Source organism: Erythrolamprus reginae, chromosome Z (assembly GCF_031021105.1).
Source record: "Erythrolamprus reginae isolate rEryReg1 chromosome Z, rEryReg1.hap1, whole genome shotgun sequence".
Classification (NCBI taxonomy): Eukaryota; Metazoa; Chordata; class Lepidosauria; order Squamata; family Dipsadidae; genus Erythrolamprus; species Erythrolamprus reginae.
The window spans coordinates 123,295,041-123,320,225 of NC_091963.1; the positions used below are offsets into that span (position 1 = coordinate 123,295,041).

The 25,185-nt window shown below is 43.1% G+C and overlaps 2 protein-coding genes across 2 annotated transcripts; both read right to left on the bottom strand.

Annotated features, from left to right (window-relative positions):
- Window positions 1-6,728: 6,728 nt before the first annotated feature.
- Window positions 6,729-7,691, bottom strand: LOC139154040 (olfactory receptor 14I1-like). The gene has a single exon (XM_070728468.1). The coding sequence runs from the start codon at window positions 7,689-7,691 to the stop codon at window positions 6,729-6,731; it is 963 nt and encodes a 320-aa protein (XP_070584569.1).
- Window positions 7,692-23,486: 15,795 nt separating this feature from the next.
- Window positions 23,487-24,449, bottom strand: LOC139154041 (olfactory receptor 14I1-like). The gene has a single exon (XM_070728470.1). It carries the CDS (start codon window positions 24,447-24,449, stop codon window positions 23,487-23,489), a length of 963 nt encoding a protein of 320 aa, XP_070584571.1.
- Between the last annotated feature and the right edge of the window lie 736 nt (window positions 24,450-25,185).

A 25,185-nucleotide genomic window follows, 5' to 3' on the forward strand; every position in this document is an offset into this window, starting at 1 on the left:
GAAAGAGAGGGAGAAAGAGAGAGGGAGAGGGGGGAGAGATAGCAAGAGAGGGAGAGAGAGAAAGAGAGAGGGAAAGGGGGGAGAGATAGCAAGAGAGGGAGAGAGAGAAAGAGAGGGAAAGGGGGAGAGAGGGGGGAGAGAAAGAGAGAGGGAGAGAGAGAGAGGAGATAAAGGAAGAGGAGAGAGAGAAAGGAAGAGAAAGAAAGAAAGAAAGAGGGATAGAAAGAGAGAGAATGAGAGATGCTCAGTGAGCCTTTCTTTGAAGTTGCCTTTCTTTCTTTCTTTCTTTCTCTTTCTTGCTTTCTTTCTTGCTCTTTTTCTTTCTCTCTTTTACCTTCCCTTCCTCTATTTCTTCTTTTCTTTCTCCTTCCTACCTTCTTCCCTCCCTCCCTCCCTTCAGTCCTTCCTCTCTTACTCTCCCCTTTCATAAGTTTCCTTGCTTCCTTCCTCTGTTCCTGTCCCTTCCCCCTTTCTTTCTTTCTTTCTTTCTTTCCTTCCTTCCTTTCCTCCCTCCATTTGTTGCTTTCCTTTTCCTTCCTCCCTTCTTTCCTCCCTCATTCCCTTTTCACTCCTTCCTCTCTTACTTTCCCCTTTCACACCTTTCCTTGCTTCCTTTGCACCCTTCTTCTGTTCCTGTCCCTTCCCTCTTTCCTTCCTTCCTTCCCATCCTCCGTCCATTCATTCACCCATTCCTCTCTTGATCGCCCCTTTTACGGCACCGCTGACAGCTAGCTCCCCCCCCCCACCGGGCCATGGAAAACTGGTCTAGCTTAAAGCCGGTCCCTGGTGCAAAAAAGGTTGGGGACCTCTGCTGTATTGTATTGACATAATAATAATAATAATAATAATAATAATAATAATAATAATAATAATCATCATCATCATCATCATCATCATCATCATCATCATCATCATCATCATCTCCGAAGACTTGGGGCAGCATACAAATTCTCCCCTCTAGTTGGTGTCTTAACCAAGAGCTGCTCCTGTAAGGGCCTCTACTATATTCTTACTTTTCTATGTAAAGGCACTAGAGATATTCCAGTCAATATCAGGCATGTTGAAATCACCCATAACCACAATATTTGTTTGTTTGTTTGTTTGTTTGTTTGTTTGATTGATTGATTTGTATGCCACCCCTCTCCAAGGACTTGGGGCGGCTCACAATATATCAGAAACAATGTAACAAATATTTTTAAACATCCAATTAAAGACTAAAAAGACTTTTAAAAGCTCTAATATCATTTAAAAACATTCATCACCATTCACTCAACAAAACATACTAATACATACTAATACACTTGTCGGTCAAGGGGCTAGGATTTAATGGCCCCAAGCCTGGCGGCATAAATAGGGTGGGGGCAATGTGAATCTCTGGGGAAAGCTGATTCCAGAGGGCCAGGGCCTCCACAGAGAAGGCTCTTCCGCTAGTCTCCGCCAAACGACATTGTCTGGTTGAAGGGACCTGGAGAAGGCCAACTCTGTGGGACCTGACCGGACGCTGGGATTCATGAGGAAGAAGGCAGTCTCAGAGGTAATCTGGCCCTATGTCATGTAGGGCTTTATAGGTCATAACCAACACTTTGAATTGTGTCTGGAAACTAACCGGCAACCAATGTAGTCTATGGAGTGATGGAGATATATGGCTTGTGCGGCTGCATTTTGGATGATTTGAAGTTTCCGAACACTCTTCAAAGGTAGCCCCATGGAGTAATTGAATCTTGAAAGGTAGAAATATCTACCTGTACTGCCATTTGGGTAATTTCACCCACCATCTTGTTGTCATAATCTTCAGATTGCCCTGGAGGCCTATAGATCCCCCCAATTCTAATGACAGAATCCTCTTTAGTTTGCATGCAAACCCAGAGAGTCTCCAGCTCTTTACATGTACAGTGGTACCTCTACTAAAGAATGCCTCTACTTAAAAAATTTTTTACATAAGAACCAGGTATTCAAGATTTTTTTGCCTCTACTTAAGAACCATTTTCTAATTAAGAACTTGAGCCCGGAAAAATTTCCCAGGAAATTTGAAAGCGGCACAAAGGCTCAGCCAGTTTCCTGCCATTCCCCCTTTAATCCCAGCCATCTGGGCTGCTAGAGGAGCCTTTTGGTGGGCCTTAAGGAGGCTTTGGCACTCCAGAGCGAACAAAGCATTTTCCTGTCTCTAGGCACTTGGATATGCTGGCTCTGTTAAAAAGTGCTATTGCTAACATGTTGTAAGCCACCCTGATTCTAAGGAGAAGGGTGGCATAAAAATCAAATGAATGAATGAATGAATGAATGAATGAATGAATGAATGAATGAATAAATAAATAAACAAACAAACCTCTGCAAGCGCCCAGAGAAAAGAAACACTCCTTTGCTCTGGGTAGCCAAGCAGTCACCAGAGCAAAGGAAAGGCGCCAGCTACATAGTGAGAGGGGAGCCCTTCAGCATGGTAAGAAAGAGGCAGCAAGTAGCAGCAGCAGCAGTGTATGGGAGACAGTGTATGGGAGGCAGCTCCTCACCACCTCAAAGTCCCTCTTTTTTTTAAGCCTTAAAGCTTTGAATTTTTTTTATTCCCCTCACCTCATCTTCTTCCTTCAGCAGCAACTCTCTTCCTCCTTCTCCTCCTCCCCCTCCCATCCAAATTCCGAACTTTTATTTCTTTCCTAATGGGTTTGCACGCATTATTTGCTTTTATGTTGATTCCTATGGGAAAAATTGCTTCTACTTAATAAAGTTTCTATTTAAAAACCTGGTCATGGAATGAATTAAGTTCTTAAGTAGAGGTACCACTGTATTTAGAATTAACGTTGCTTTTAGAGTTTCCTTAACATAAATGGCTACTCCACCTCCCTTTCTCTCTACTCTATCCTTCCTATACAATGTATATCCTGGTATGGATATTTCCCATTCATTGGAGTCCTTAAACCATGTCTCAGTTATGGCAACCAGATCCAAATTATTTCTAGATATTATGGCCATTAACTCTCAGAGCTTGTTGCTCAAGCTTTGAGCATTCATGCACATTACACAAAGGACATTATTATCATTATTTGTTTGTCCCTTATCATCAACAACTACATCAATTTCATTTACAGCTGCCTTTTCATAAACTGCAACAAACTGATTTATCCTCATTGGTCAGGGACAGAAATCATCCACATCAGTTACATCTCTGTGCCCTTTACCTAGTTTAAATGCCTGTCCCAAAAAGTTCTGAACTCCTCACCAAGCACCTGGGTACCTCTGTATGATGGATGCAAACCATTCCTCTTTAACAACTCCCTATTATACCACCCACTAACATCATGACTAACATATCCAAAACCTTCAGCTTTGCACCACTGCTTTAACCACTCAATAAACTCTGTTTTATCCTTCTGACCACAAACCAGTAACACCTCTGAGAAAGTCACTATCAGTTATTCTGCCCAGCTCCACACTGGAAATCTCTTTTTACTTGATTAACATTTCTCTGGGACAAATAATTTGTGCCAAGATGCACCACCACATCAACGTTATTATCTTTACTTACAGCCTTCATAATATTTGTAATCCTCCTCCTGTCCCTGCTGGCAGTGGCCCCTGGGAGACACTTCACCAGCCTCACCACATTCTTACTCTGTCCCAAATCAAGATCTCTTACATTCGAGTCACCCACAAGAAAATGCATCCTCTTTTTATTTCCACTAACTGCACCTGATGGTTTGGTTACACTATGCACCTCTCTTACAACAACTTCCCTTTGGAACATCCCCTCATTCTCTACCTGGGGGTCTTGCTAATGTCCGCAGCAACCTCACTATTTAAATATGCAGGAACATTATAGGAATAAGATAAAGAGAGACCCAAATTGTTATGTCTGTTCTCCACTGCACGTAATCTTCCTGAACCAACAGTTGTCCACACCGCCCTTCTCCTCAGGGTGCACTGAGGAAGTGGAGGCTGCACACATGGCTGGGACAATCTTTCCACTTCTGACTGCAGGGTACAAACTAAGGACTGCAACCTAGAGATCTCTCCATATAAACTAGATGTCTTTATGCAAAGAGGGCAGCACCCCAAATTGCACAAGGTACTACGGAACACAACAACCAAACAAATGTCACACTGCACTAAGCCAGACATCTTAACAATTTGTTGAAAAACAAGTACTTACCAAGAAAATCAACAACCTCTGTCAATGCTCTTCTTTTTTATTAAAAGAAATTAATAATAAAACAAATTTTATTAAAAGAAAATAATAATAAAACCAAACCAAAATCTATTACTATTATTACTATCTTCTCCTCTTTTTCCATCCCTGTCTCCTCCCCCCTTGTGCATGTGTGTGTTTGTGAACTCTTGAACCATTTCCAGTAACAGGTGAGGGCTATTGGAAATGGTTCAAGAGTTCACACACACACACATGGCTGAGGTTTTTTTCTCTGTTATTATTTGGGTGCTTTTTACCATATGCTTTAAATCAAGAGTCATTTCTCTCTCCCCCTCTTGCTCTCTCTCTCTTTTTCTCACTTTCTCTCTCCCTCTCTTTCTATCTCGTTCTGTCTGTTGCTCTCTCTTTCTTTCTCTCTCTCTCACTCTTTCTCTCTTGTTTTCTTTCTCTCTCTCTCTATTGCTTTTTTCTCTCTCACTCTTTCTTTCTATCTCTCTTGCTTTCTTTATCTCTTTTGTTCTCTCACTTGCTATCTCTCCCCCCCTCTCTCTCTCTTTATCACTTACTTTCTCTCTCCCTCTCTCTTTCCATCTTTCTCTGTCTGTTGCTCTCTCTCTCTCAGCAAGGGGGCTGCGAGAGCACTTTCTTCAAGCGCTTCGGGAATGCCTGCCCTGCCTCTACTGCAGCCCCCTTGCTGAAAGCTCGGGACAAAAGCGCTCCCAGCGAAGGGGCTGCAAGAGGGGAAGGGAGGGCATTCCCAAAGCACACGAAGAAAACCCTCTCACAGCCCCCTGGCTGGGAGCGTGGATGATGAGGAGGAGAATCCGCAGCCACCACTGCCATGGCAGAAGTCGCGCCCCAAGGCGGGAAGTGGAGAAAGCTGAAGAGGGGGCAGATCGGGCGGGTGGGGGGCAGCGGCGAGAGGCCAGGGGCACGAGGGGGCCGGAGACACTGTGGGGAGGCGCGGGAGGCCACAGCTCCCTTTCCTTCTACCCATGTCTTCTGCTGGGCAGCGCCTCCCTGCCCTCGCCCCCCGTGGGCTGGCAGGGGGATGGGGAGTGCGCGCAGTGCCTTCACACTTTCGTTGCTCCCCACCCCCAACTCCAACGCCAGGCTCCTTGTGCGCCCTTGGAAAAGGGTGTGCAGGGGGGTATTTTGGGGTGCACGTGTGCCTGCGCGCACAGCTTACAGGGAACAGTGACCTCTGTCACTACTGAACTTTACTTTTTGAATTTTTCTACTTGTTTGCTAAAAAAACCCAAATTAATAGTTAAACAAGAAACTCATCCCACAAAGTTACCAGGACTCAGCAGGTATTCTTCCCAAGTTTCCTGACAAGTTCTTTTCTCCCTTTTTATTTTCTGTTTTATTTTCCTTCTTTGAAAGTGCTCTGCTTAAATTTATCACAGGTTAATCTGAGGGGCAATGTTGCATTGTATTATACAAAAATATTTTGGGATGACAAAAGGTTCTTAACTGCCTCGAAAGTGGTGTCTTCCTTACTTCCCCAGCTCCAAATGGCTCCTTTTGTCAGCAGCTTATGCAATGGTTCAGTGACTGTAGCCTTCTGCTTCCAAAAAATGAATAGAATAAAACGTTAGGCTGAAGCCATCATTTTGAGTTGGAGACTTTGGCCTGCCACAATAGAATAGTACTGTGGGAATTTGAGAAGGATGGTTGTATGAGAGGGAAAAATACTAATCACAACAAATTCTTTCCAGAGATTCAAGGTCATCATTTTTTCAGCACCAGCTAGAAGTACAGGGGAGGATTGTGTAGGTTGAGAGAAGCAGAATGGTCCACATGATGAACTTGTGGATGTGGGAACAAGGGATGAACCTTAACCTGGTTGGAGAACTGTAAGAAAAGTTAGAATTGGGTTGACTATAGGTCATAACCATCATGGCTATACTAATAAAATGGAACTTGAGAACCATTGGAATTGGAATGGTTGGAATTGGAAAAATTGGAACCATTTTGGATATTTATAATGGAAGAACTAATGCACCCAAGTAGACAATCTGGAAAATATTGCCCGACATAAGGACATTTTGACAGTCAAGGAGAAATTGAAATCCAAGGAATAAAAATGGATTGTTACATGAAAATGAAAATGCAGTCAAGATAAGATCAAATCCTATTTTCTCATCCACAATTTCACAGGGAAAAATATTTGTTATCATCTCTGGCCCCAATAAATTTATATGGGACAAAACAACATTTCTCAGAGCATTTTGAGCCTAATTTTAAGATGACTGTATTTAAGAACAAAAATGGGAGCAAAATATAGATTTTAAACCAAATATTTCGGCAAAAGAAAACTTAAGAATATTTTCCATTGATTAAACAGAAAACCAAGTTTCTTATCTGAATATATAGTGTAATAAATATATTAATGTTAAAATGTGGCTGTTACATCTAATTTTTATTTTGCTAAAGTTTACTACAAATAATTGCAGCCTTTCAACCATTTCAGTTAATCTATCTGTGTATAATTCTCTGAACTGTCTCTATGCATCCAAATAAGTAAATTGTAGTTCGCAAGATATACATAATAATAGTGATATTAGTTTTAAGGTTAATAAAATTAATTGGATTTTTGAATTAAGCAGGTTCTGTGTTTTGATTTGTAATACTTTGATTTAAAAAACTTCCATAAAGCAGCTTTGATATCCTTATTCTTCATACTATAGATTATAGGGTTCATCATTGGAGGGATCACAGAATAGATCACTGCAAGGACTTCATTCCAAATGTAAGAAGATCCAGAATTTGATATGAAACAGGAAATTAAACCTGTACCACATAATAAGAAGACAACAAGGAGATGGGGAATGCAAGTAGAGAAGGCCTTTTGTCTACTGGCCAATGAGGACATGCTCAATATAGTCTTAAAGATTTTAATATAGGACATGATAATTAACATAAAAGAAACAACACTAAGCAAAGCACTAAAAATGAGGACCCAGATTTCACTAAATTTGGAATCGACACAGGAAATCTTTATGAGGTGTGGGATTTCACAGAAAAACTGATGGATAACTGTGGAACAGAAAGGCAAAGAAAACAGGGTTCCTGCATGGATAGCAGCATTAAGAAAGCCTACCATCCATGCACCCCCTGCCATCTGGAAGCAAGTTCCCCATTTCATCATAGACATATAAAGTAAAGGATGACAGATAGCCACATATCTATCATAGGCCATAGCTGTGAGAAGGAAAAGGTCTGATGACAGGAAGAAAACAAAGAAAAACATTTGTGCAGCACATTCAGAATATGATATCTTTCTTATATTCATGAGGGCACTGGCTATAGACCTGGGAATGGTGACAGTCGTGGATCCCAGATCAACAATTGCTAAATTGACCAGAAAGAAATACATTGGTGTCTGAAGATTATTGTTCATTAGTACCAAGATGATGAGAAGAAGATTTCCTATTAGCATAACCAGATACATCATGAGGAAGACCATAAAATGCAAAATCTGGAACTCCCATTGTTCAGAAAATCCCATAAGCAAGAAATCCAAGATGATAGTTCTGTTTGACATTGTTAAAATTTTAACTGACTGAGAAAATCATTTCAATTTAACCAATATTCCAACAAAATATGTTCCTTTTTTACAAAACTGTACACTCCAACTAACTTATTTTCATTTTGATATGTTCACTATCATAACAGAGAAGGCTATATCACTTTAAGTTAGTTCTTCAGTAGTGATGTTCTTTAATAAGGAACCAATTCTGCAAGAGAAAAATATCATATAGTGCAATCGGTTATCATCTTATAATTGCAATTTTGTCTAAACCTGGAGTTATGTTACCAAATTGCTTTCTTGTAACACGCAGGGTCATTACAAACATAATTTGTTATAGTGCATTATAAAAGTTACAACTGTTCAACATAGCTCAGGATGAATTTAATGCCTATTTAGATTATTTATGTACAATGGAAGGGAAATGAGGTCTGTTATTATGGTATTTTAGTGAAGTTTTATTTTTTAAAAAACAAGGTATTCTTGTGATGATATGATCCTAGATATGCATCCATTATTTTATATTAATGTTAATATGGTATCTCCTGTGTCATAAAAGGCCACATCTTGAACTGAAAAGAAAGTTCTTCATACCAATTTATTTTTATTTAAAAATAAATTTCAAAGAAGAAGAATGTATGTGGCTATGTTTTTCAAACATTAGGGGAGCATTTGATTTTTTTTTCATATCAACAGGGAATATTGATTTTGTCAATCTTTAAAATTTTAAGATACACCTTTCTTCTGCTATTACAAAGATATTATCTACAGCCATGGGTTATATTCAAGAATGTGAATTGTCAAGAGAAAGTTCAATATTTGTTGATTTGGACAAAACTGGCATTGTAGTTGTTTCATTGAAAATGTTACATATCTCCTTTCACACTTTATCCTATTTTTATCAAAACTATTAATACAACAACAACAAAACCCCTTTGTTGAAACTCATGAGAAGACAAGTTACCTGTTAAACCTTTATTGAATAATATTTATAAATTTTCAAATTTTAAAAACTTACCTTTTCCCCATTGATCCTTTGAAATTGATAATGAAAACAATCATACAAAGTCAATCTATGCCCCGTTTTTCTTTTGTTTGTTTATATTTCTTTCACAATCTCTTGGAAGTCTTTTTGTGGAAAATTTATAGTGCATCTCTAGCTGAAACATAAGTGCATGATGCAGACTGATGGAGAAAAATCTACCAATGAACACCAATAAATATGACAATTATATAATGGAAACGAATCCTTAGTTAGGATCCAGAGATTATTACACTTATTAAGAAATAGACAATTAAAAAAAGAAAAGAAAAAATCCTCATTGACTTAATTTTAAGTTATTGTTCGACAGCTATTATTCTTGTAATCCAGCAGTTATATACTGCAAATCTGGTAAAATTCAGACATGGCTTTCTCCTCAAAGTTTGCTAACTACACCCACAGGGAACATTGCCACAACATTGAGGACTTCTATACACAAAGGAATGCTTTTAGAATCACAACTGTAGTGGCAGAAGATGCCATTCTCCAGGGCATTGTAAGAACACAATGTTTCCTTTCAACAAGCAGAATATATATGCGAGCTTCACAATATTACCATATTTTTCAGTGTATAAGATGCGCTGGTATATAAGATACACCTAGACTTTAGAGGAGGAAAACAAGGAAAAAAGTATTCTGAACCAAATGATGTTGTTATATTGTTTAATAAAATACCAGTGTAGCGGAATACTTTTTATAACCATGTATATTTTTTAAATGAGGTATACTTTTTTAAATCATGTACACTTTTTATAAACTTCAAACTTGCCAAGTTTAAGGTTTGTGGACTTCAACTCCCAGAATTCCTCCACCAGTCAGAAATGGGAATTGAAGTCCACAAGCCTTAAACTTGGCAAGTTTGAAGACACTTGCAATCTGGTCAAGAGCTTCCGTCGCAGCTTTATTCCAGGCCACAGCAAGAGACTCTGCCAAACTGTGGATGAGTGCATCTGGTATAACCCCAAGTGCCCTTTAAAATCCCTCTGGGTCCATCAGGCATCTGGGTCGGAACCACCAAGTCAATTCTGCCTCCCTGCGGGGAAGGATTGCAGCCAGGAAGTCAAGCCGCAGTAGAAAATGGTCTGACCATGACAAAGGCAACATTTCTAAGCCCCTTAGTCTCAGACCATTACTCAATTGCTCAGAGAGGAAGACCATGTCAGGTGCATGTCCCACCTCATGACTCGGACCCTGTACTACTTGAGTCAGGTCATGGTGCCCATGAACTCCTGTGGCAGCCCAGAGATTTCACTGAGCGACGGTAGGTTAAAGTTCCCCAAGACAATAAGTCTGGGGATCCCCACCACCTCCAGGAAGGACGTCTTCGTGACATCAAAGCTGCGCCCATGGAATTCCCTATTGGGATTCCCCACCTCCTTTCTGGCCTCCAGATCGGCCGAAAACTCCCCCACCGATCGCAAAAACTGCGCTCTGCCGGGTGGTGGCACCTGGCTGTAACCTTCTTAAACAGCTGGGCACTTCTCGGCAGCCTCAGGAACCCGAAACGGAACCCGAACCTCCGGGTTCGGTGTTCGGGAGAACGTCGAGAAGCCCCTGACTGTTTCAGAAGAGCGCCATTTTGCGATTTTTTTCCCCTTTGCACGCATTAATCACTCCTATGGGAAACAATGTTTCCTCTTACGAACTTTTCGTCTTGCAAACCTACTTCCGGAACCAATTAAGTTTGTAAGACGAGGTATTACTGTATTAGTGATAGGAAGAAGAAAAACTGCTGCATCATGAAGCTTAGTACCTGGAATAATGCATGCATTGATGGGAATAAGGAGACCGCTGACCATTTCAATAGCTATTTCTGTTTAGTTTTCTCAAAAGACACCTTACAATATAATATTATAGATGGATATAGCATTGCTTCCATCTGTACGGATTCAGCTCAAGTGATCTTAGAAGCCGATGTCTTCGAAGAACTTGAACGATTAAAAATAAATAAGGTAATGGGTCCAGATGGCATCTGCCCCAGAGTTTTTAAAGAACTCAGATTAGTCAAGGCTACCCCCCTGACTGAGTTGCTTAACCAATTCCTGTTAACAGGAGATGTTCCTGAGGATTGGAGAATGGCCAGTGTTTTGCCTATCCACAAGAAGGGCAGTAGAGAAGAAGCTGGTAACTACAGGCCAGTTAGGTTGACCTCACTTATAGTTAACATGATAGAGACTCTACTCAAAAAGAGGATAAATCAGCACCTAAAAAACAATAACTTAGTGGACCCAAATCAGCATGGCTTTACTGAAGGCAAATCATGTCAGACTAATCTCATTGATTTCTTTGACTATGTCACAAAGGTGTTGGATGAAAGTGGTGGCATGGATATTGCCTATCTGGACTTTAGCAAAGCCTTTGATACGGTTCTACATAAAGAGCTGATAGATAAATTAGTGAAGATTGGACTTAATCCCTGGATAATTCAGTGGATTTGCAGCTGGCTGAAGCGTAGACATCAGAGAGTTATTGTTAATAGCGAGTTTTCTGAGCAGAGACAGGTTGCAAGCGGTATGCCACAAGGGTCTGTTCTGGGTCCTATTCTTTTTAATATGTTTGTGAGTGACATAGGGGAAGGGAAGGTTTGACTATTTGCCGATGACTCTAAAGTGTGCAATAGGGTTGATATTCCTGGAGGCGTCTGTAATATGGTAAATGATTTAGCTTTACTAGATAAATGGTCAAAGCAATGGAAACTGCAGTTTAATGTTTCCAAATGTAAAATAATGCACTTGGGGAAAAGGAATCCTCAATCTGAGTATTGTATTGGCAGTTCTCTGTTAGCAAAAACATCAGAAGAAAAGGATTTACGGGTAGTGATTTCTGACAGTCTCAAAATGGGTGAGCAGTGTAGTCGGGCAGTAGGAAAAGCAAGTAGGATGCTTGGCTGCATAGCTAGAGGTATAACAAGCAGGAAGAGGGAGATTGTGATCCTGCTATATAGAGCGCTGGTGAGACCACATTTGGAATACTGTGTTCAGTTCTGGAGACCTAACCTACAAAAAGATATTGACAAAATTGAACGGGGACACCATCTGAAGTTAGTTGGGGGAAAGATCAAAAGCAACATGAGAAAATATTATTTTACTGAAAGAGTAGTAGATCCTTGGAACAAATTTCCAGCAGATGTGGTTGGCAAATCTACAGTAACGGAATTTAAACATGCCTGGGATAAACATATATCCATCCTAAGATAAAATACAAAAAATAGTATAATGGCAGACTAGATGGATCATGAGGTCTTTTTCTGCCGTCAGTCTTCTATGTTTCTATGTTTCTATGTTTCTATGTTTCTATGTTTCTATGTTTCTATGTTTCTATGTTAATCAATCACAAATTGCATCAATGTCTTCAACTAATAAGTAATTGTCTGATTTTAAATATGAACCTCATATTAATTACTCCAGGGACAAGGTTGTTGATCTGGGATGCTGATTACCCTGTGCCTGGTGCCATGTTCCAAAGTGGCACTATGAGAGTCCCAGGATGAGCTGCAGTGGCAGTAAAGTACGCCTCCCTCCCCTTCAGCCCTCCCATGAATCCTTGCATAGCCATCTCATCCACTAGCATCCAATAGCAAAGAACTTTCTTTCTGCTGTCCAGAAATACAATGGATTCTTCCAAATGACATATTTTGTAGTGAGAGAGGTGAAGGAGGGAAATTTTATGCCAACATTCAACGTATAGGGGCAGGTCTACCACAGGATAGGGAGTATCATGGCAGGGCCTCAGAGGCAGCATTCATTTCTGCAGATATACTTCATTGGTGATGATGACAATGAGAGGGACATCTGTTGTGGAATCTTTCTAGGCATTAATCCACAACTGGTAAACCAAATGCAGAAGTTGCTGCATGAACATAAGTATATTCGGGAGCTTAAGGCTGCTGTTGATTCAATTCCTAAGGGTCATAAGGACTTCCAAGTGGTGATTAACACTGAAAGGAAGCCTTCTGGAGAGCACTGAGGTTGTTTCAATGCCCCCACGACTACAGAAGTGGTTGTTCTGATTGTAGGCCAGGATTTTGAGATATCATTCTCCACAGCAGAGAAAACCGATTGTTATGAATCATTGAGACATACCATGCCTATGATGTTCTCCAGTACCCGCTGATATGTAGAAGATGGCTTCTGTGCAGAAGATGGCTATTACATCAGTATATTGTATCTCAGTGCAACCCAAACACCATTTATAGCTACATGATAATGGAACATGATTGTGAAGAATGGTACTTACTGATGTTCTACAACCTTCTCAATTAATTTCTGGTTAATATGTATGCCAAATGATTCATAGAAACAAAAAAATAATAATCCCTGAGAAGTGAGGAGTATGTGCACCTGGAGGATGTCATGAAGAAGAACTGACAGCCATTTATCACAACTTGACAAGATCATTGTGTTGCCATCTTCTTTAACTGGAGGATCCCACTACATGCATGAGAGAATGCATGATCCAATTATGTATGTATGTCATTTCAGATGACCAGATCTGTTCATTACATTTACTTGCAATCTGAAAGGGCCAGAAATCATACAGATCTTGAAACATGGCCAAAAATCTCACAATAGATATGATATAGTAGCAAGGGCTTTTCATGTGAAACTATTTTGACATATGGTGGACTTGCCCACATATTAAAAACTTTTGGGATAAAATGCAAAGGTGGTTAACAGATATGACTAAAGTGACAATTAATAAGCAAGCTGAAACAAGCTGAAATACAAGACGATGATTAAGAAAATCATTATATACATAATTTTGACTATTTCAATTACATGAACTCTTGTATTAATGATTAAGATAAGGCGGTAGGAATGATAATAGATGTATATATTCAGAGAAATTAATAACCAAAACCTTTTTTTTACTGAGTGTATTTGACAAAACAAGGAAAAAGAATATAAGGGAGGTGTTTGATATAGTATTGTTTTTGTAAGTGTATTTATTGTTATGTGTATGTACCTGACTGGTTTTTCTTATGGGTTTTTTTTTGTGTTTTGTCTTTTTGTATGTTTATATTTTCTTTTAAATTTTAAATCTCAATTAAAAATATTTTTTTAAAGAAAGTAAAACATATCATGTAGCTCCCCACTAGAGATTTCTTTGGAAATACCAGATGTCACATGTACTCCATAGAATGGCAGAAATGTGGACACCACCACCCCACCACCCCGACATTCATATTCTTCTGTGGCGAGAAGAGAAGACTAGAGTCCATTGACAAAGTTATAAATGCTGAGGTACCTGATCCTAACAGATCTAGCCCTCCACGACATTATCAAAATGACAGTGATCCCCAGCACATGTGAAAGGAACAGGAACTCACCCTGCTGGTAGATGGCACCTGCAACAATCAGTACTCCTGTCTCTTTCTGAAGGAAACTCAAACCAGAGAGGTCAGCTATCCTCAATATCACAGGTGGTCCCCGGCAGATGGTCACTGTCAACATTACTGAACTTTGTTGAGTAGTCATGAGCTAGAAGAGCTAGTGATAACAAGGTCACCCAATAAATAATCATAGGAACTCAGTCATCCAATGGGAGTTAACTGCTACTGAGTCTGTGCAGGAGAAACTGTAAGTTATGGCTGGGTGTGGTTTCAGTCTGCACAAGGTCTCAGTTTGGTCTGTGTTCAATCTCGTTATGGTCCCTGCTCTGAACTTGCTGTAATGAAGCTAATTCTCTGTAATTGAATGAAGAGAAATACTCTGCAATATGGTGCTGTTAATATCTGTTATTATGATTCTAAAGAAATTATTTAATTTAGCTAAAATCACATTGTGTGAGCTTCTGGATTATTTTTCAATTGAGAAAATCTCCAATAGACTTGATCTTGACAATTGCTGGGTGGTGCCATTCAACCCTATCCTGTCTTGCACCTTTTTGTCTCATATAAATGTTGAGTACTGCAATTTAGTTAAATCCATAAAATACATAAAATACATCTGCAAGTATATTAACAAAGTATCTGACCAGGCAGTGTTCTACCATTGAGGATATGAATGAGGTGACGAGATATGTGGCAGGATGATACATCAGCAACTCTGGGACATTCTCTGCTTCCCTATTCACAAAACGTTTCCTCCTGTTATGCACCATACATCTTGAAAATGGCCAGACAGTTTATTTTCCTGAGGATAATGTTGTTGAGAGGATGAATAACCCTCCAAAAATAATACTTCTGGCTTGGTCAATGCTTTTACAAATTCCAATTTACTACATATAGAAAGCCAACCAGTTCTGCAGGAGAAGAATGCGCAGAAGTGAAATGAAATCTCATCCTGACAGGTTAGATTAGATTAGATTTATTGGATTTATATGCAGCCCCTCTCTGAAAACTCGGGGCGGCTCACAACAAGATAAAAACAATACATAATAACAAATCCAATACCCACCAATCCAATTACAATTTTAAGCTAAAACTTCATAAAAAAAAACAACCCCAGAATATTAAGAAACACTCATACAATCAATCTAATACCAAAACAACATGGGCAAGGGGGAGATGTTTCAGTTCCCACATGCCTGACAGCAGAGGTGGGTTTTAAGGAGTTTGCGAAAGGCAAGGAGGGTGGGGGCAATCCTAATCTCAGGGGGGAGCTGGTTCCAGAGGGTCGGAGCCGCCACAGAGAAGGCTCTTTCCCTGGGTCCCGCCAGACGACATTGTTTAGTCGACGGGACCCGGAGAAGGCCAACTCTGTGGGACTGAACCGGTCGCTGGGATTTGTGCGGCAGAAGGCGGTCCCGGAGGTATTCTGGTCCGGTGCCATGAAGGGCTTTATAGGTCATAATCAACACTTTGAATTGTGACCAGAAACTGATTGGCAACCAAGGCAGACTGCAGAGTGTTGGAGTGATATGGGCATACTTAGAGAAGCCCATAATTGCTCTCGCAGCTGCATTCTGCACGATCTGAAATTTCCGAACACTTTTCAAAGGTAGCCCCATGTAGAGAGCGTTACAGTAGTCGAGCCTCGAGGTGCCTGCATGCCTGCTGACCTTGGCAGTTAACATGCATGGCCACCTTCACGATGATTTGTGGGCAGAAGAGTTTTTAAATTGTTACTTGATATTGATGATGGCAAGCTTTTGAAAGAGGAGGAAAGAATAACTATTTCAAGTAACCTTTGTGATGTGACAGATCTGACTGGCTTGACTGACAGAATCTCCAAAATTCATCAGGCTGGAGTGGATAGCAGTTCATGACTGAGGGAAAGAGCTATTCTAACTCCAACAAATGACTCAGCGAACAGCATAAACAACTTTGTGCTGCAAAAGTAGTCCACTGAGCATATGAAGTATTAATCTGTGTATTCAGTAATAAAGATTGGGAATGCTTTATACAATATTTCTCTGTGGAGTTCTTGCACACTCACAACCCACCAGAATTATCTCATGTCTTCTACCTCAAGGTTGGTGGTACAATCATGCTGTTACACAATCTACGTCCTCCAAAACTCAATGGTACCAGACTTCAGATGAAAACTTTGTACAAACACATAATTAAAGCCACAATTTTCACAGGTGTCAATCAGGGAGAAACTGTTTTCATACCCCAAATTCCTCTGATCCCATCAGACTACCACTTTGTGTGACTTGAACAGAAAATTCTTTATTTTAAGTGCTTATATTTGGTCAATTTGAAATCTTCTTTCCCTTGGAAACTAAGTTGAACATTTCTGCACACAATGAAATGAAAATTGAAATAAAAAATAATGCTTATTGGTTTATTTTGTTCATAAAGGCCCCTCTTCTTTGTCAATTTCTTTTTCAATTTATAAATAGTCTAGCCTGCAAAATGCGTACAATTTTACTAAATTTGGTGTGGGATTACAAGTTTGAACATTCCTGATCATAGGAAAAATATAAATGAACTAAAAAAAATGATGCTTATTGGGTTTTTAAAATCAGAAATAAGGCCTCCCCACCCCAGGCTGCTTGCAACCATTTTCACTTTAAATTTTGTTTAGGCTTCAAATCCGAAATATTTTTAATATCTTAGGCATTGATTTACTAAATTTAACATTGCTGATCATTATAAAAATATTTTTTGGGGTGGGGGCTAACTTTTTTCTGGGCAATAAAACTGATGTTGAGTCTGTTTCGGGTCATATATGACCTGGACCAAAAATATTTTTTAAGGTACTTAAATTTTGTCTTTTTGAAAACTTTTTTCACTGGGAAACTAGTTTCAATATTGCGTAACAAAATGATATGAAAATTGAACTGAAAAAATTGAGGCTTATATTTTTAGGTCGTGGCCCCCACTTTTTGAGCATTTTGCGTCAGTTTATATTTTTTTAGGCTACAAATCTCTAAGGAATTTTCCCCCAAAAGTTTTGATATACTAAATTGAACATTCCTGATCATAAGAAAAATAGAAAAGAACTGAAAAAAATGATGCTTATTTGTATATTCTGCTCACAAAAGGGCCACCACCACGCCTTAGCCTTGCTGTGTGCCATTATTTTCACTTTTTATATAGATTTGGCTAGAAATATTGGGAATATCCTTTTGAAAAGCAAGCACATGATAGCCAGACAACTAATGTTATGAAAGAAATGCATTTTACTAAAAACAAGTATGTAATTTTATATGAATTTAAACAATTGAAAACAGTGGGGGGGAGACTTTTTGTGCAAAATAAACCAATAACCATCAATTTTTTTCAGTTCAATTTTCATATCATTATGTTCAGAAATGTTCAAGCTACCAATCCCACACCAGGTTTAGTAAAATAGAACGCATTTTGCAAGCAAAAATATCCATAAATTTTTAAAAAAATCACAAAAACGGGGGAGGGCGTGCATTTTATCAGCAAAATAAACAAATAAGCATTATGTTTTCATTTCAATTTTCCTTTCAAGGTGTGCAGAAATGTTCAAACTTGTTTCCAAGTGAAAAAAGCTTTCAAAAAGACCAAATGTAAGTACCTAAAATGATCAATTTGCGGTCCAGATCAAATAGACCCGGGAACATGTCATTAGGGAGTTTTATCGAAGACTACAGCAGGGTTAAATCAGAATGACTAAAAAAAGAGGAAAATGGAAAATAAATGGTGTAGACCCAGAGGACAAAATTAGATTTTAGGAGGCAGCTTAATTGTATACAGTGATCCCTCGAGTTTCGCGATCTCGAGCTTCGCGAAACGCTATATCGCGAGTTTTCTACCCGGAAGTAACACCACCATCTGCACGCATGCGTAGATGGTGGAGTTTGCATTACCGCCGGGCAGATCAGCTGCTAGGCGGCCAAAGGAACCTTCCCTGGGTCTTCCCGCCGGCATGGGGGGCTTCCTAGCACCCCCCGAACCCCCAACCCGGGTTTGGGGGGGTGCTAGGAAGCCCCCCATGCCGGGGGAGACCTTTTAAAACACCTGTGCCGCTTCCCAGCTGAGTCCTGAAGCCAAGCGCAGAAGTTCGCCTTTGGCGCTTGGCTTCAGGACTCAGCTGGGAAGGGCGCGGCTGTTTGAAAAGGTGGCAGTCGGCCTGGGGGGCTTCCCAGTACCCCCCCCCCAACCCTGTCTCCTGCCGCCGGTTTAGCCAGGAGAGGAGCGGCAAAGTGACTTGGAGGAATGGGAAACTCAAACCGCCCAGTTTCAGCTTTCCATTCCTCCACGTCACTTCGCCGCTCCTTCTGGCTGGTGGGGGGGGGAGTTAGGAAGGTTCTACTTCTCCCCCCCAGCCAAAAACTCAAAGCCTGTCTCCTGCCACACAGTTTAGCCAGGAGAGCAGCGGCGAAGTGACTTGAAGGAATGGGAAACTCAAACCGCCCGGTTTCAGCTTTCCATTCCTCCACGTCACTTTGCCGGGGGAGTCTGGGAGGGAAGATGACGCGCCGGCAGCACAGGGGCAAGGGGTGGGAGGCAAAGCTCTGCGGGTACAGCCCCTTTCGGCCAAGCCTCCCCCCCCGCCAAGCAGCCAGGGAAGCCGAGCCGGGCGTGGAACATCGGCGCGGGAGGCAGGAGACGATCGGGCGACCGGAGCAGCAGCGCCGCCGCCGCCACGCCCGGCTCGGCTTCCCTGGCTGCGTGGCCGGGGAGGCTTGGCTGAAAGTGGCTGGAGCCGCAGAGCTTTGCCTCCCCCCCCCCTGTGCCGCCCGCGCGTCATCTTCCCTCCCAGACAAAAAGGCCACCCTTCGGCTCTGCAGTTCCAGCCCCTTTCAGCCGAGCCCACCCGGCCAAGGAGCCAGGGAAGCCGAGCCGGGCGTGGCGGCGGCGGCTTCCTTCGGGGGCAACGCCAGCAAGAGGGTCTTCGCCCTCTTGCTGGCGTGCGTGGGCGGTGGGGAAGACCCTCAGCTGCTAGGCGGCCCAAGGAATCTCCCATGGGTCTTCCCCACCGCCCACGCACGCCAGCAAGAGGGGGAAGACCCTCTTGCTGGCGTTGCCCCCGAAGGAAGCCGCCGCCACCACCGCTTCTTCTTCCTTGCGCCCCCGCTGCCTCTCCGCTCTCTTGGGTGGCGGAGCGAAGGAAAACAAAAAGTTTCCCTTTCTGCAGCTCCTGCCTCCCGCCCACCCAAGACAATAAGAGCGGAAGAAGACCCTCTTCTCCAACACGCCCGGAGGAAAGCGGGGGGAAGGGAGGAGAGAGAAGGAAGCCAGGCACGAAGAGTGTCCATGAGGGGGAAGAGACCCCCGCGCCGGGCAGGCCCACCGAAGCGGGAAGAGGGGGCGTGCGCCCGGGCCTGGCTAGAGCGCTTGATCTGCGGGCGCCTTAAAAGGGGGTGTGGACTCCTGGGAGGCCTTGGCGGTGGAAGGGGACACACTCGAAGCCTCAGCCGCCTGTCATACTAGTAAAAAAAGAAACATTAGGAGAAGGGGACGGAAGGCACGCTGGTGCCCTTATGCACGCCCCATACTCCATTGGGTTCACCTCCCGGTGAGTACAGCGCCCGGGAAGCATCATTTCTTGAGGGGGGGAGGGCTTCTCCCTCCTCTCATAACCGACTTCCTAACCAACCACGCACGGATTGCAGCGCCGGATCTCCGGAGCCCGGCCGTCTCCTAAAGGAAGGAGGCGTGGCGTAGTAGGCCTCTTGCACCGCCCCTAATTAAATCGAGCACGGAGGAAGTAAAGCGTCTCTCCTGGTTTCTACGCCGCCAGCCGGTGCCGGCCTTTTATTTTCAGACCTCCCTCGCCCCGAGTTCATGGCTCCTGCGTCGCTGATCGCCGGCCTTAAGCAAGCGGGCAACGAACAGTTCCGCAATGGGCAATACGGCCAAGCGGCCGGGCTTTACGGCCGAGCTCTGGAATTGCTGGAAGCGGCAGGTAGTGGCGTGGAGCTCCAGCCACTTTCAGCCAAGCCTCCCCGGCCACGGAGCCAGGGAAGCCGAGCCGGGCGTGGAACATCGGCGCAGGAGGCAGGACACGATCGGGCGACCGGAGCAGCAGCGCCGCCGCCGCCACGCCCGGCTCGGCTTCCCTGGCTGCGTGGCCGGGGAGGCTTGGCTGAAAGTGGCTGGAGCCGCAGAGCTTTGCCTCCCCCCCCCCTGTGCCGCCCGCGCGTCATCTTCCCTCCCAGACAAAAAGGCCACCCTTCGGCTCTGCAGTTCCAGCCCCTTTCGGCCGAGCCCACCCGGCCAAGGAGCCAGGGAAGCCGAGCCGGGCGTGGCGGCGGCGGCTTCCTTCGGGGGCAACGCCAGCAAGAGGGTCTTCGCCCTCTTGCTGGCGTGCGTGGGCGGTGGGGAAGACCCTCAGCTGCTAGGCGGCCCAAGGAATCTCCCATGGGTCTTCCCCACCGCCCACGCACGCCAGCAAGAGGGGGAAGACCCTCTTGCTGGCGTTGCCCCCGAAGGAAGCCGCCGCCACCACCGCTTCTTCTTCCTTGCGCCCCCGCTGCCTCTCCGCTCTCTTGGGTGGCGGAGCGAAGGAAAACAAAAAGTTTCCCTTTCTGCAGCTCCTGCCTCCCGCCCACCCAAGACAATAAGAGCGGAAGAAGACCCTCTTCTCCAACACGCCCGGAGGAAAGCGGGGGGAAGGGAGGAGAGAGAAGGAAGCCAGGCACGAAGAGTGTCCATGAGGGGGAAGAGACCCCCGCGCCGGGCAGGCCCACCGAAGCGGGAAGAGGGGGCGTGCGCCCGGGCCTGGCTAGAGCGCTTGATCTGCGGGCGCCTTAAAAGGGGGTGTGGACTCCTGGGAGGCCTTGGCGGTGGAAGGGGACACACTCGAAGCCTCAGCCGCCTGTCATACTAGTAAAAAAAGAAACATTAGGAGAAGGGGACGGAAGGCACGCTGGTGCCCTTATGCACGCCCCATACTCCATTGGGTTCACCTCCCGGTGAGTACAGCGCCCGGGAAGCATCATTTCTTGAGGGGGGGAGGGCTTCTCCCTCCTCTCATAACCGACTTCCTAACCAACCACGCACGGATTGCAGCGCCGGATCTCCGGAGCCCGGCCGTCTCCTAAAGGAAGGAGGCGTGGCGTAGTAGGCCTCTTGCACCGCCCCTAATTAAATCGAGCACGGAGGAAGTAAAGCGTCTCTCCTGGTTTCTACGCCGCTAGCCGGTGCCGGCTTTTTATTTTCAGACCTCCCTCGCCCCGAGTTCATGGCTCCTGCGTCGCTGATCGCCGGCCTTAAGCAAGCGGGCAACGAACAGTTCCGCAATGGGCAATACGGCCAAGCGGCCGGGCTTTACGGCCGAGCTCTGGAATTGCTGGAAGCGGCAGGTAGTGGCGTGGAGCTCCAGCCACTTTCAGCCAAGCCTCCCCGGCCACGGAGCCAGGGAAGCCGAGCCGGGCGTGGAACATCGGCGCAGGAGGCAGGACACGATCGGGCGACCGGAGCAGCAGCGCCGCCGCCGTCACGCCCGGCTCGGCTTCCCTGGCTGCGTGGCCGGGGAGGCTCGGCTGAAAGTGGCTGGAGCTGCAGAGCTTTGCCTCCCCCCCCCCCTCGTCCCTGTGCCGCCCGCGCGTCATCTTCCCTCCCAGACAAAAAGGCCGCCCTTCGGCTCTGCAGTTCCAACCTTCCATGGGTCTTCCCCCTCTTGCTTGTGAGGGCGCTTCAACGTTTCCGGACGGCAAGCTCGGACTCTTTCTTTTTCCCTCAGAGGACGCTTATGACAGGCGGCTGAGGCTTCGAGTGTGTCCCCTTCCACCGCCAAGGCCTCCCAGGAGTCCACACCCCCTTTTAAGGCGCCCGCAGATCAAGCGCTCTAGCCAGGCCCGGGCGCACGCCCCCTCTTCCCGCTTCGGTGGGCCTGCCCGGCGCGGGGGTCTCTTCCCCCTCATGGACACTCTTCGTGCCTGGCTTCCTTCTCTCTCCTCCCTTCCCCCCGCTTTCCTCCGGGCGGTGGAAGGGGACACACTCGAAGCCTCAGCCGCCTGTCATAAGCGTCCTCTGAGGGAAAAAGAAAGAGTCCGAGCTTGCCGTCCGGAAACGTTGAAGCGCCCTCACAAGCAAGAGGGGGAAGACCCATGGAAGGTTCCTTGGGCCGCCTAGCAGCTGATCTGCTCGGCAGCGCAGGCTGCTGCTGCGCTGCCGAGCAGATCAGCTGCTAGGCGGCCCAAGGAACCTTTCATGGGTCTTCCCCTCTTGCTGGCGAGGTGAGCGGGCGGGCAGCGGACAAGTGGCGGGCAGCGGGCTGGCGGTGCGGAAGTAAAAACACCATGGAAAAGTGGCACGCATGCGCAGATGGTGTTTTTACTTCCGCACCGCTATATCGCGAAATTTCGATTATCGCAAGGGGTCCTGGAACGGAACCCTCGCGATAATCGAGGGACTACTGTATATCTAGAATAAAGGGTTATAAATATAGAAAGGACATAAAATTATGATTTTAGAAGAGACATTGATAGTTTAAAAATGTATGGGAATATGTTATGAGTCTATTAAATATAAAATGATTTAGGATTAGAATCATTTGGAAAAATTAAGAGGGAGAAAGAGGAAATAGAAAGAAAAGGGAAGAGAGAGGGAGTGGGGGTAAGGAGGAAGGGGGAAAGAAGGAATAAGATGGTAGAGGGGGGAAATGGAATTAGAGGGAGGGGAGGGTAAAGAAATGAAGAAAAAGAGACTGATAAATAACAGCATAAAATAGGTACAAAATATGATATCAATTTATTACTAATTGATTAAAAATGTATAATTATATTTCTTAATGATATATTTTAAGGAATATGCATTGACATATATATGGAAATTGTGGAGACAACATTTTTAAAATTACAAAAAATAATTAACAGATAGTTATGCTACTTACAATGCATTGACAACATTTATTCTTACCAGCAGTGGGTTTCTCTTGGTTCAAACCAGTTCTTAGGACCGGTAGCGGCAGTGGTGGGAGGCTCCACCCATCCATCCAGGGCACTTCTTTACATGAACCAGTTGTGATTTAAACCCACCACTGATTCTTACAAATATTCTTCACATGTTCTCTGTTTACAGTTGGAGCCTACTAAGGTCTACTAATGTGATAAATGCAGAATAACAAATCCTATTTTCTCATCCACAACTTCAAAGGGAAAAATATTTGTTATCATCTCTGGCCCCAATAAAATTATATGGGACAAAACAACATTTCTCAGAGCATTCTGAGCCTAATTTTAAGATGACTGTATTTAAGAATAAAATGGGAGCAAAATATAGATTTTAAACCAAATATTTCAGCAAAAGAAAACTTAAGAATATTTTCCATTGATTAAACAGAAAACAGTGTATGTATCTGTGTATTATTCTCTGAACTGTCGCTATGCATCCAAATAAGTAAATTGTAGTTCGCAAGATAAAAATAATAATAGTGATATTAGTTTTTAGGTTAATAAAATTAATTGGATTTTAGGATTAAGCAGGTTCTGTGTTTTGATTTGTAATACTTTGATTTAAAAAACTTCCATAAAGCAGCTTTGATATCCTTATTCTTCATACTATAGATTATAGGGTTTATTATTGGAGGGATCACAGAATAGATCACTGCAAGGACTTCATTCCAAATGTAAGAAGATCCAGAATTTGATATAAAATAGGAAAATGAACCTGTACCACATAATAAGAAGAGAACAAGGAGATGGGGAATGCAAGTAGAGAAGGCCTTTTGTCTACTGGCCACTGAGGACATGCTCAATATAGTCTTAAAGATTTTTACATAGGACATGATAATTAACATAAAAGAAACAACACCAAGCAAAGCACTAAAAATGAGAACCCTGATTTCACTAAATTTGGAATCGACACAGGAAATCTTCATGAGGTGTGGGATTTCACAAAAAAACTGATGGATAACTGTGGAACAGAAAGGAAATGAAAACAGGGTTCCTGCATGGATAGCAGCATTAAGAAAGCCTACCATCCATGCACCCCCTGCTATCTGGAAGCAAGTTCCCCATTTCATCATAGACATATAAAGTAAAGGATGACAGATAGCCACATATCTGTCATAGGCCATAGCTGTGAGAAGGAAAAGGTCTGATGACAGGAAGAAAACAAAGAAAAACATTTGTGCAGCACATTCAGAATATGATATCTTTCTTATATTCATGAGGGCACTGGCTATAGATCTGGGAATGGTGACAGTCGTGGATCCCAGATCAACAATTGCTAAATTGACCAGAAAGAAATACATTGGTGTCTGAAGATGGTTGTTCATTAGTACCAGGATGATGAGAAGAAGATTTCCTATCAGCATAACCACATACATCATGAGGAAGACCATAAAATGCAAAATCTGGAACTCCCATTGTTCAGAAAACCCCATAAGCAAGAAATCAGTGATGATAGTTCTGTTTGACATTGTTAAAATTTTAACTGACTGAGAAAATCATATCAATTTAACCAATCTTCCAACAAAATATGATCCTCTTTTACAAAACTGTACACTCCAACTAACTTATTTTCATTTTGATATGCTCACTATCATAACAGAGGAAGCTATATCACTTCAAGTTAGTTCTTCAGTAGTGATGTCCTTTAATAAGGAACCAATTCTGCAAGAGAAAAATATCAAATAGTGCAATCGGTTATCATCTTATAATTGCAACTTTGTTTAAACCTGGAATTATGTTACAAAATTGCTTTCTTGTAACACGCAATGTCATTACAAACATAATTTGTTATAGTGCATTATAAAAGTTACATCTTGAACTGAAAAGAAAGTTCTTCATACCAATTTATTTTTATTTAAGAAGAAATTTCAAAGAAGAAGAATGTATGTGGCTATGTTTTTCAAACATTAGGGGAGCATTTGATTTTTTTTCATATCAGCAGGGAATATTGATTTTGTCAATCTTTAAAATTTTAGAGATACACCTTTCTTCTGCTATTACAAAGATATTATCTACAGCCATTGGTTATATTCAAGAATGTGAATTGTCAACAGAAAGTTCAATATTTGTTGATTTGGACAAAACTGGCATTGTAGTTGTTTCATTGAAAATGTTACATTTCTCCTTTCACAATTTAACCTATTTTTATCAAAACTATTAATACAACAACAACAAAATCCCTTTGTTGAAATTCATGAGCAGACA